Below are 13,068 nucleotides of genomic sequence, written 5' to 3'. Positions count from 1 at the left end.
GACTCTTGATCAGTAGGGAATTCGGGGGTTGTGGGGAAAAGGCTGGAAAGTGCGTATGTGAAATGTCAGATCAGCCATGATTCTGATTGAATGGTGATACAGGCTCAAGGGACTGAACAGTTTACTCCTCTTTCTATTTCTTTTGATCTGGCCCTAACTATAGCAAAATTTGTTTTAATCATTTTGAGAGCCATAGTCATACAGAACAGAAACAGACTCTTCAGTCCAAACAGTCCATGCCGAACATAATCCCAAACAAAACTAGTCCCAGCTGCCTGTTCCTGGCCCATATCCCTGCAAATCTTTCCTACTTAGCACTGAACCAAATATCTTTAAAACATTTGTATTTGAATTGATGTTGACAGCTCTCTCAAGAAGTTCATTCTACATGTGAACCACTCTTTGTGCAAAAACAATTGCCCCAATGTCTTTTTTTATAGATATTTTTATTGAAAAAGAAGATTTTTGTGATTTTTACAAAATTACAAAAATAATACAAACTAGTGTACTCCATTTAACAATATAATAACACCAATATAGAATTTTTAAAAACTAACTACTAATCTATTCTACAAACAACCAAAACATAAAATATCATACACTACTAAGAATAAACAAAATAAAATAAAACAAATAAGTAAATCAATAACTAAATACATATTCAAAATAGATTTATATCAAGTCCTAACAGAACTCAAAGTTATACAGGATTCCTCCTCCCAGGGGCCCCCGAACCAGCCAGAACCATTACCATGGCTTAGCAAAGGCCCTGAAAAATATGGTCGAAATATCTGTCAATGTAGTTCAAAAAGGGCTGCCATGTTCTATAAAATAATTCAATTTTTGGTGCACCATATTCATAAGGAAGTCAAGGAGGATATATTCCATGAGTATCCTGGGGGAACCTTCGGATACCCAATTCACTAAAATATTTTTCCTCGCACAAAAGGAAACGATAGTGAATAATTCCTCCCGTATACATCCAAAGAGGGGAAATTTGGGGAGCCCAAAAGTAAAGACACTGGGTCCAACCAAATCTCTGTACCCAAAATCTTTGTCAAAGCATTCGCCACCTGTCCCAGTACCTGCAGATCTTGTCGCGTGTCCACAGACAATGCGTGAGAGTACCAACTTCTATTTTACATTTAGACGCATTGGAGATGCTCCTGCCTTGAACTTTGCAAGTCGCTCAGGTACCATGTGAGCCCTGTGAAGTATCTTCAGTAGAGTAGCCTGAGTTCTGTTACAGATAGAGATCTTCCTGGCATTTTCCCAGACAACCTCCCACATTTCTAAGGAGATTTCCATCCCCAATTCTTGACTCCAGGTTTTATATAACCATTCCATGTCCTTTGATAACTTATATAGTAAGTGGTAGAGAGTACTGACCAACGGCGGACCCATCGGCCGAAACATACTTCTTTCCCTATATGATTTCTCAGGATTAATTATCAATGCGGCCTTCTTTTGTATAAAGTCTCGTATTTGAAAATACCAAAAAAGGTCCTTGCTAGGCAGCCCAGACGTCTGACACAGCTATTTAAAGGACATCATGACCTCCCCATCAAACAGATTTCCCAAACAGGAGATACCTCTGGACTCCCAGATTTTGAATACAGCATCAGTCAGCCCTGGCTGCAATCCCAGTGTTCCCACTCGAGGTGTAAAGAGGAGGATTTTTTGCAGGTTACCCTCATTCTGTCGCATTATTCTCCAGACTTTGATTGTATTTGATACGATAGGGTTTTTACAATAATCTGTAATAACTCTCATCTTGTCCATAAATAGTAGATTGATGAGGGGACATTTTGCTTGGGAGGCCTGCCCGATGTCCTTTTAAAATCTTACTCCTCTCACCTTTGAATGTGCCCCCTCTTGAAATCCCCCATCTAAGGGAAAGGCAATTACCAATAACTCTGTCTATATCCCTCATATTTTATAAACGAATGACACAAGCAGAGAGTACTTTGTTTGTTTGATTAATTGAATTCTGGATAATATATGCCGATAACAGTTTAGCCAAGCATCGGGACCTTGTGATCTTGCCGGATAATCCAATATTTGCTTAATCGAATGTTGGACAATTGAGGTCCTTCTATATTCTAGTTTCTCTACTATCTCTCCTCAACCTTTTCTCCTGACAACAATAGAAAGCTCAACTAGATGGGTTGCAACGTTGGTGTCATATCTGATTTGGAGATGAGCGCATGACCATGCATCCACACCATTACCAGGACAGTCCATTTAAACTACACTAACATTGTCCACTTTACTATCTACTACTGAAAGCTTTTGTTACTTCCAGTCATGGCTATTCCAATGTACTCTTATTTGGTCTCCCACTTCCCACAACGTCACTTTCTTCCTCTTGTACTCTTACTCTATTTAATGAATCCAGGACATTGTATACCTTATTAACTGTTCTTTCCATGTTCTTCTTGTCAAACTGCATCACCTCACACCTTTCTGCACTGAACCACATCTGCTATTGGCCCACTTCAACATTTTGTCTATGACTTAGAATTTCACACTGTCTTCTTATAGTTTACATTTCTCCAAGTTTTGTGTCATTTCCAAACTTTGAAATTGTCTCCTGCATACCAAAATCCAGATCATTAAATTTTTTTAGAAACAAGAGCCCCAAAGCCAACCTCTGGGGAGCTCTACTAGAAACCTTCCTCCAGCCAAAAAAATATCAATTGGCCATTACTCTGTTTCCTACCACTCAGATAATTTTTCACCCATGTTGCTATTGTCCCTTTTATGCCATAACTTTTAACGTTCCTCCCAAGTCTGTCATGTACACCACATCACCAGACTACTATGTTTTCAGAAAAAAAATTCCAGTATTTTAGTGCAAAGATGTGCGGGTTAGGTGGACTGGCCATGTTAAATTGCCCATAGTGCCTAGGAATATGCAGCCTGTGTGGTTTAGCCATGGGAAATGTGCCGTTACAGGATAGAGTAAAGGTCTGGGTGGTGTAGACTCAATGGGCTGAATAGCCTGCTTCCACACTGTAGAGATTCTATGATTCTATAAGTTTAGATTGTACAGGACATTGCTGAGGCCTCTTCTGGAATACGGTGTTCAGTTCTGGTCGCCCAGTTATAGGAAGAATATTAATCTGGAGAGGGTTAAGAAGACATCTACCAGGATGTTTGAGTCATAAGAAAAGGCTAGATAGGCTAGGATTTTTTCACTTGTTGAAAGAGGTTGAGAGGTGACCTTATAGAAGTTTATAAAATAATGAGGGAACCTTTAAAGGAAGTTTGCCTTGGTGATCGAGAAAGTGAATGAGGTGGCAGAGATTGCTTAATCTTAGTGGCAATAATGTCTGTGAGGCTCTTGCAATTGTTGAAGCTAAGGCTGGAGGTAGTATGAGAGGGAGTGTAAGAGCGGAGTGAAGGTTATGGTGTTAATGGGGACTGGGCATCAAAGCAATTGACCCGTAAACTTTTTTTTAAAACTTCTTTCTTTTTGGATTCACCTCTTATTTGTATGTATGTGTATTGTTACTAATTCTTCTTGAGTTTAATAATTGTTTGATTCACTCTTTGTTAATTCAAGAAATCCTGATTCAATTGGCTCTTTTTAAATCAAAGGTTAATTTGGATCTGGAAGAAAAGTACCCACAAGAAAATGGATCATTTTAAAATTAACATTATTATAACTAAACTGTGGGATGAGTGAATAAAGAAATGAAGCCAGTTCATCCTTCCTCACCTGGAAACTTAACAGTTTGAGGAATCTTGTGGGCACAATGGTTAGCACTGCTGCCTCACAGCGCCAGAGACCCAGGTTCAGTTCCCGCCTCAGGCGACTCTCTGTGCCCATAGTGTTAGGTGAAGGGGTAAATGTAGTGGAATGGATTTGGGTGGGTTGCACTTCGGCGGGTCGGTGTGGACTTGTTGGGCCGAAGGGCCTGTTTCCACCTGTAAGTTTAAACTGAGGAAAGATGCAGAAGTTGAGCTTGATATGGTTCCATGCAAGAGTTAGTCTTGACATCTTTGGATCTAAAGTATCATATTCAACAGCTCATTGTTTTTGCATACTGAACTCCCTTTTTCCAGCAGCGTAAATACTAGAAGCATATTTTGTTTTTTAACCAACTATTTTGCATAAACCATTTTCTTTGGTTTATAGCATAATAGGGATTGATGTATTTTGTATTAAGATAATCTATTGAATTTAGCCATGTTTTGACAACTTAGGGCGGCACAGTGGCTCAGTGGTTAGAACTGCTGCCTCACAACACCAGGATCCTGAGTTTGATTCCCGCCTGTCTATGTGGAGTTTGCACATTCTCCCTGTATCTGCGTGGGTTTCCTCCGGGTGCTCCGGTTTTCTCTCCTCACAACACCAGGATCCTGGGTTTGATTCCCGCCTGTCTATGTGGAGTTTGCATTTTCTCCCTGTATCTGCGTGGGTTTCCTCCGGCCATGCTAAATTGCCCACAGTGTTAGGGTAAATATAGGATAGGAGAATGGGTTTGGATGGGTTTCTGTTCGGAGGGGCGGTGTGGACTTGTTGGGCCGAAGGGTCTGTTTCCACACTGTAGAGAATCTAATCTAATCTAAAACGTTTTCTAATTGCAGTTTCCTTTTTCTTTTAGGCATGACAGAACTAGTGCGTAAGATCAATTTTAGTCGGGCTGTTCGCACAATGCAGGAATTATTTCCTGAAGAATACAAGTTTTATCCTCGTTCCTGGATTTTGCCAGAGGAATATCAAACTTTTGCAGATCAGGTAAAATGCTGAGGAAATTAAAATAGTATGTGTCATTCTTGGATTATAAAATATTCCAGATTGCATCATAACCTCTGTTCTCTATGCATGTATTTTGCAAGACATTAAGCTCAGATTTGAAATGAGTTTGGTTCATCAGATGAGTGTGTAACCTGTTTCTATGATGTATCTTGACAAATACTTTGGTACCTTTTTAAATTTACCTCCATGCAATTAGTTGGTTTAAAAGTTAAATTTGTTTAAAGGATATTGCAGTGTGGGGGAAAGCATTCTTGGTTAGATGTATGCAGATGCCTGAATAAATATAATTTGATCCTAATGTTAGATCGCCTTTCTCATATTAAATGACACTAGTTCTTTAATCATCTGAGGCATGTACATGATGCTTTACAAATGTTTTATTTTGATTCTTTCACTTTTTAAACCACTCTAAATGTTGTTAATTTTGCTAATACAGTGCTATTCAGTGAAGAGTACAATTTGACCTCATACAAATTTTTGCAATTAACAGAAATTCAGATTCCAGCAAAGAAACAACAGCAGTGTGCTTCATTGTTTATAGGTCTTTCAGGAATAGTGGCAGCTGACCAATGTTCTGCCTGCCTGAGTAGCCATGGGCACCCACATGGGCCCCAGCTATGCCTGCCTCTTCGTAGGGTATGTGGAACAATCCATCTTCCGCAACTACACTGGCCCCACCCCCCATCTTTTCCTCCGCTACATTGATGACTGTATCGGCGCTACCTCGTGCTCCCACGAGGAGGTTGAACAGTTCATCCACTACACTAACACCTTCCACCCCGACCTCAAATTCACCTGGACAGTCTCGGACTCCTCCCTCCCCTTCCTAGACCTTTCTGTTTCTATCTCAGACGACCGAATCAACACGGACATCTACTACAAACCGACCGACTCCCACAGCTACCTGGACTACACCTCCTCCCACCCCGCCCCCTGTAAAAACGCCATCCCATTCTCCCAATTCCTTCGTCTCCGCCGCATCTGCTCCCAGGAGGACCAGTTCAAAATACGCACAACACAGACGGCCTCCTTCTTCAAGGACCGCAATTTCCGCCCCGACGTGATCGACGATGCCCTCCACCGCATCTCCTCCACTTCCCGCTCCTCCGCCCTTGAGCCCCGCCCCTCCAACCGCCACCAGGACAGAACCCCACTGGTCCTCACCTACCACCCCACCAATCTCCATGTACAGCGCATCATCCGCCGTCACTTCCGCCACCTCCAAACGGACCCCACCACCAAGGATATATTTCCCTCCCCTCCTCTATCAGCTTTCCGTAGAGACCACTCCCTCCGCGACTCCCTTGTCAGATCCATACCCCCCACCAACCCAACCTCCACTCCCGGCACCTTCCCTTGCAACCGCAGGAGGTGCAACACTTGCGCCCACACCTCCCCCCTCACTTCTCTCCAAGGCCCCAAAGGAAACTTCCATATCCGCCACAGATTCACCTGCACCTCCACCCACATTATCTACTGCATCCGCTGCAGCCGGTGTGGCCTCCTCTATATTGGCGAGACAGGCCGCCTACTTGCGGAGCGATTCAGAGAGCACCTCTGGGCCACCCGGACGAACCAACCCAATCACCCTGTAGCACAGCATTTCAACTCCCCCTCCCACTCCACCGAGGATATGCAGGTCATTGGACTCATCCACCGCCAAACCACAACAACGCGACGGTCGGAGGAGGAGCGTCTTATCTTCCGACTGGGAACCCTCCAACCACAGGGGATGAACTTGGACTTCACCAGTTTCTTCATCCCCCCTCCCCCCACCTTGTCTCAGCCGAATCCCTCCAGCCCGGCACCGCCTTCCTGACCTGCAGTCTTCTTCTTGACCTCTCCGCCTCCACCCTACTCCGACCTATCACCTTCACCTTGACCTCTTTCCACCTATCACATTTCCAACGCCCCTCCTCCAAGTCCCTCCTCCCTACCTTTTATCTTCTCCTGCTGAACACTCTCTGCTCATTCCTGAAGAAGGGCATGTGCCCGAAACGTCGAATCTTCTGTTCCCTAGATGCTGCCTGACCTGCTGTGCTGTTCCAGCAATAAAGTTTCAGCTTTGATCTCCAGCGTCTGCAGACCTCACTTTCTCCTGCTTATTTTATTTCCCATCCTTCTCTAGTTAGGTAAGATGAACAAGGGCAGAACTCATACAGTTAATGTTAGGGCCCTGGAGAATGTTGTCAAACAGAGGCTTAGGATCCCGGATATATAGTTCTTTTAAAAGTTGTGTCACAGGTAGACAGGGTGGTGCCTTTATTGCTCAGACCATTGAGTATAGGAGTTGGATCATGTTGCAGTTGTACAGGATGTTGGCGAGGCCACTTTTGGAGTAGTGTATACAGTTCTGGTTGCCCAGCTTATAAGAATATTAGGGAGGGTGTAGAAAAGATTGCCAAGAATATTATTGGAAGGTTTAAGTTACGAGGAGAGGCTGCATAGGCCAGGACTTTCTTCACTGGAGCATAGGAGGCTGAGGAGTGACCTTAGAGGTTTATAAATCATGAAGCATTGAGCAGTTCAAAACTAGAGGACATGCTTTTAAGGTGAGAGGAGAAAGATTTAAAAGGGATCAGAGGGAAAACTTTTTCACAGGAGCTAGTTCATACATAGAATGAAGTGCTAGAGGAAGTGTAGATGCAGGTACAGTTACCACATTTAAAAGATATTTGGACAGGGATATGGGCCAAATGTAGGCAAATAAGACTAGTTTAGTTTGGTTAACCTGAGTTGGAGCTGAAAATGTGTTGCTGGAAAAGCGCAGCAGGTCAGGCAGCATCCAAGGAACAGGAGAATCGACGTTTTGAGCATAAGCCCTTCTTGCCCGAAACGTTAATTCTCCTGTTCCTTGGATGCTGCCTGACCTGCTGCGCTTTTCCAGCAACACATTTTCAGCTCTGATCTTCAGCATCTGCAGTCCTCACTTTCTCCCCTAACCTGAGTTGGACCAAAGGGTCCGTTTCCATGCTGTATGACTCTAAAGCCAGAATTGTACAATTATTAAAAACCTCCTATTATTGATTTCTCACCTGGCTGGAATAGTTCAAGTCAACCCCCTCATGTCAGAAATAGCAGAAAACCAAGTACCTATGACAAATAATATTCAGCCTTTTGCCTGTTTGGACTATTTTTGATCGAATTGATTGGTGGACCAAATGGTGAACCATGTGACATTGTAGAACCAGAGCACATTACATACATGAGGCTGGAAACTGTTGGGAAACTGTGATGCATGATAGTCAGGCTATTACTGGTAACTGGCAGACTACCTGTACATCCATTTACCATACAAGAATCTGTGCATTCTTGCCTCAGTTGTATAGAACCCAAAATGCTTTCAAAGTTGTTAGTGTTATGTCATTTTATAAGTACTGGGCATAACTTAAAATCTATGAATGAGTTAAAAATCACACAACACCAGGTTATAGTCCAACAGGTTTAATTGGAAGCACACTAGCTTTCGGAGCGACGCTCCTTCATCAAGTGATTGTGAATGAGTTGTAAGTATCCATCCTTCTTCATAGTTGCTCCAGACTTAACTTAAGTTTGGAAAGCCAAAATCGATTGTTATACTATTGGCTTTTACCATATAAGTGAATAGAACTTTTGTGCATTCATTTGGGTTATGGTGAAATCCCAGCAATAAATGTTTGTATGAGACTTTATACTCGCTGAGCTTTGTTTTGAAGTAACCCTGGTTGATAGGAATTTTTCCATGCAGAATAGGAGGAGTGGATGAGATGATAAAATTGGTCATGTAGTAAAATAGTAGTTATTTGATATAACTTTTTAAAATTCTATCCTTTGTACTATTCTTTTTGTTAAAGATGAAGATTCACTGATTTTCATACAAACATTTTGAGAAAACTTGGGTGAATTAAAGGAATACATCAGCGTTGACTGTAGGTGAAAATGATAACAGTCCATACTTTGGAGAGTTTCAACAGTCTTTTTTTCATGTCAGTGCATAAAATTAGACAGAAGAAAGAAGTACTTGTAATACTGGTACAAAATCCTAAACTTTGTAGAACTTTGTAACGGAACAAGGTTGATAGGACCAAAAACAAATTTCTGAAAAACTCAGCAGGTCTGGCAGCATCTGTAGAGAGAAAACAGAGTTAATGTTTCTGGTTCAGTGACCCTTCAAAACTGTATATTTGACAAATATCTAAGTCTAGATTAGAGTGGTGCTGGAAAAGCACAGCAGGTCAGGCAGCATCCGAGGAGCAGAAAATCTACGTTTCGGGTAAAAGCCCTTCATCAGGACTGAAGGCAGGGAGCCTCCAGGGTGGAGAGATAAAAGGGAGGGGGGGTAGGGTGGGGAGAAGGTAGCACAGAGTACAATAGATGGATGGGGGTGGGGATGAAGTAGATAGGTCAGAGAGGATGGTGGAGTGGATAGTTGGGAAGGAATATTGGCAGGTAGGACAAGTCATGAGGATTGTGCTGAGCTGGAAGGTTGGATCTGGGGTAAGGGGGATGGGGAAGAGAGGGAAAATGAGGAAACTGATGAAGTCCACATTGATGCCCTGGGGTTGAAGTGTTCTGAGGCGGAAGATGAGGCGTTCTTCCTCCAGGCGTCGGGTGGTGAGGGAGCGGCAGTGGAGGAGACCCAGGACCTGCATGTCCTTGGCAGAGTGGGAGGAGAAGTTGAAATGTTGGGACACAGGGCAGTGGGGTTGATTGGTGCAGGTGTCCCAGAGATGTTCCCTAAAGCGCTCTGCGAGAAGGTGCACAGTCTCCCCAATGTAGAGGAGACTGCATCAGGAGCAACGGATACGGTAAATGACGTTGGTGGATGTGCAGGTGAAACTTTGGATGTGGAAGGCTCCTTTAGGCCTTGGATGGAGGTGAGGGGGAGTTGTGGGCACAGCACTGCCGGATTGCAAAACCTGCAATGAAAACAATGCAACGAGGCTTCGTTTGACAGAGTTACTGTCACAGTGCAGTGTACTATTTCTCATCTTTTAGTAGTGTCCTTTAATTCCACTCATCCCTGGGAAATTGTTAAAAGGTTCACTATATCCTTGACATGTAATTTAAATCATGCAGTAATCATGATGTCCTGATTGTCAGTTTAACAAACATCTAAATCTTAACCTAAAAACTACCAGGGTCATATTTGAAGAAGAGCAGATATGTTCCCTCAATATTCGAGTGAGTTCTTGCCCTGCAATCGACATCAGTAAAGCAGAGAGAGTGGTGTCGTGGTGATGTCACTGGACTAATGAATTAGAGATCCTGGCTAATTCTCTGGGCTCATGGATTAAAATCCCACCAGGCTTTTAAAGTCAATTGATAAAATCTGAAATTTTAAAACCAGGCTCAATGATGGTGACAATGGAATTATTGTCTGTTGTCATTAAAAACTTATTTAGTTCACTAATGTCTTTGGGAAAGAACATTTGCCATCCTTATGTTCATCAGGATATGTGACTCTAGATCCACAACGTGGTTGTCTGTGAACATGGTTGGCTCTGAATCAACCTAGCAAACCATTACTTTTAAGGGCAATTAAGAATGGACAACAAATACTGATGGACTTGCCAGTAATGCTCACATTTTATGAAAAATAAATTCTCATTGTTTTGTTGTGTTGTAAGTTGACTTCTATTTGCCTACGTTAAACTGTCTACATTTGAAAATAATTCATGGGTTTTGAACCACTTTGGATTGCCTTTGGTGAATGCTACCATAACATGCAAGTTCTTTCCTATTTACAGATTGGTGATAGAAGCTTAATGCATAGAAATGTGAAGAATTATGCTATGGTGGGAAAAGTAAAAGCATCTTAAATGATCAGGTTTTTAACACTGGAACAACGATCTAGACGTAGTTTTAAAGGTGAGGATGTATGTAGACCGACCATAAGGCAATTAGGTTTCTGACTCTACTATTTAAAACAACTTTCCTTTTATTGAATGTTAAATTTATGCACAAGTTAGACTACAGTTGGAGTCCAGCATACAATCCTTAGGATATTTGAGCCATGGAAAAGATGCCGTGAAAATCTTTCCAAAAAATATGGAATAGGAACTTGGGTGTGTAAAAGGCTTGACAAGTTATGGGTTTTTCTCATTGAACCAGTGGGCATAAAGAGGAAATTTGATGGAAGGTTTCAAATATGTTTTCAGAATATAATGTTTTCATAGTTTATATCCCATGTCATTTATAAGTTGAACAGAGGATTACAACTATGAATGGGAGAGAAATTTGGAACTTTTCTCCATTCAGGATTAATAGAACATGGTCGCCTAAATAGTGGGTTGTCTAGCACCAAATCTTTATTCATTGCTTAGACTTATTTGGCCCCATAGATTGTTTCCCACCTCTGATTACATTTTTACTACATTCTTCTTTACACAAATGTTGCCTCATCTGCATTTTTTTTACAAAATAAAAAAAAATTGCCACATTAAACCAAGGAATTAACAAATGTCCCTGTAGTTGGACGAGCCACCCGAAATAATTAACTTATGATGGACAATAATAAACCTACCATGGAGTTACAAAAGGTGGACAATGATTAAAGCATGCTGGGAAATAGAACCCAACATTGACTAAAGTGACTGTGCTAATCCAAATGCACAGTCTGCAACTACCCACAGACTGTTTGCAAACAAACTTGACAGCTGCAGACCCTGCAATAAACACCTGAAGTTACACTTGACTGGGACAATGGAATGTCACCCTCGGGAAAATCTGGAGCAGTGAATCATTCATGAGGCTCTGAGGCGCCAAGCACCCTTATTTGGAGGAAGCTATGTGCATCCAGCACCTACTGTAATGGACACCTATGGGCCACCCTACCATCAGTGTGTCAATACCTGGTTGTGTCTGGTAATTGAACCTGATCAATCCATTGGCAGGTCCTCAAGACCCTCCTAAAAGGGCACTAAGACTCAAAAGGATAAGAATCACCACAAAACCTCACTCAGGGTTGGTAACTTGAGAAAAACCACCAAAAGAGAAGAAACTTGCAACTTTAATGGGTTTTCCAAATACATCCTCATATATTAAACAATATCTCTAAAGTATTGTTCCTGTGTCTTGAATTTGATCATTCAAGATTCTTACCTCACCAAAATTGTTCTGACCACTTCATGGCCTCAGTTAAGGTCTTACTCTTGCAGGTCCCGTGAATCTAGAATTTGATGAATTTGATGCCACAAGGGCATTTATTCATCTGTACGTTCCACTGTGAATTAGATGCCATGCTGCTTCCTGTTCCTGTTTTCAGACAAAAATCATAGAAAGCAGATATGTTTCCCTCCACCTCTTATCCCCATTGTCTTAATTTAATACTTTTATGATTCCTGCTGATGAAGAGAATTAAAATCTGTTACCGATGTTCTAAATTCCTCCACATTTTGCTCCAACCATGTGCATTTCTGTAAAATTACCTGGTTATGACAATAGATGGCAGTATATAAACATGTCAAGAAGTCTATTGTGATTCACTACACCATAGTTAATTTTTTGTTGTGTTCAGAAGGAAAATAATCTCTTGTATATCCTGGAGAGTAATTGCGTATAGTTTTACCAGAAATTGGAGTTCCATTATGTTTAATGTCACTCGCAATGCTATGGTTCTCACTCCAGTAGGAATATTTTATGTAAATAATTAACTAATGGTTAGCCATAACACTGCAAACAATGGCACATAGCCTCCACAAAAGCAATGAAGAGTGGAATTCTTAGATTCTGTTGGGAGAAATTCAGGTGGGGAAAATCCTGTCACTGGCTACTGTGCTAATTTCCAGTGACCATTTCTATCACTAGTGAGTTTTATCAGGACTAGCAAGACTGACCCTGAAAACCCAGTAAAATGTAATTAAAGCTATCAGACATCTTACAGAGAGCTCACTGAAGAACATGTGCTTCAGGTCGGCAGTTTAGGCTGCAGATTGGGTCAGAATGGATCAGGTGCATGAAATTGGTAATGCAGCAGGAAGCCAGTCGTGACTGTCTCAAGAAATTGAATGAGCCCACAGGAAGAATGGCTCAAAGGGTACTTGGCCATTTGACATAGAGGTACCATCAGGTGAGCACAATTTGCAGGGAGTGTTCAGTTTAAAGCTCAGGACTTTTGTGGTGCAGTGATTGTGTTCCTACCTCTGAAACAGGAGGCTCAAGTTCAAATCCTACTTGTTACAGAGATGTGTAATATCATCGCTGATCAGGTTGATTTGAAAAAAAATGACCGTGCAAGGACCTTTCATGGCACAGTGGTAGTGCCTCTAGCCCTGGACCGAGAGACCTGGATTCAAGTCCTACCTGCTCCATCCTGCACA

At 41.9% G+C, this 13,068-nt stretch overlaps 1 protein-coding gene across 4 annotated transcripts in view; it reads left to right on the top strand.

Moving 5' to 3' along the window:
- Nucleotides 1-13,068, top strand: part of ttll11 (tubulin tyrosine ligase-like family, member 11) — a 220,687-nt gene that overhangs the window by 33,208 nt on the left and 174,411 nt on the right. For all 4 annotated transcript variants that reach the window (XM_043720260.2, XM_043720262.2, XM_043720259.2 and 1 more), the window contains exon 3: nt 4,614-4,747. In XM_043720260.2, coding sequence (XP_043576195.1) covers nt 4,614-4,747 — 134 coding nt within the window. The remainder of the gene's footprint in view (nt 1-4,613; nt 4,748-13,068) is intronic.

This window comes from Chiloscyllium plagiosum, unplaced genomic scaffold (assembly GCF_037043375.1).
Source record: "Chiloscyllium plagiosum isolate Xiang-an unplaced genomic scaffold, Cpla_swu_hap1 HiC_scaffold_21, whole genome shotgun sequence".
Classification (NCBI taxonomy): domain Eukaryota; kingdom Metazoa; phylum Chordata; class Chondrichthyes; order Orectolobiformes; family Hemiscylliidae; genus Chiloscyllium; species Chiloscyllium plagiosum.
The sequence above is the reverse complement of the archived record's forward strand: the minus strand, read 5'-3'. Positions and strand labels throughout refer to the sequence as shown.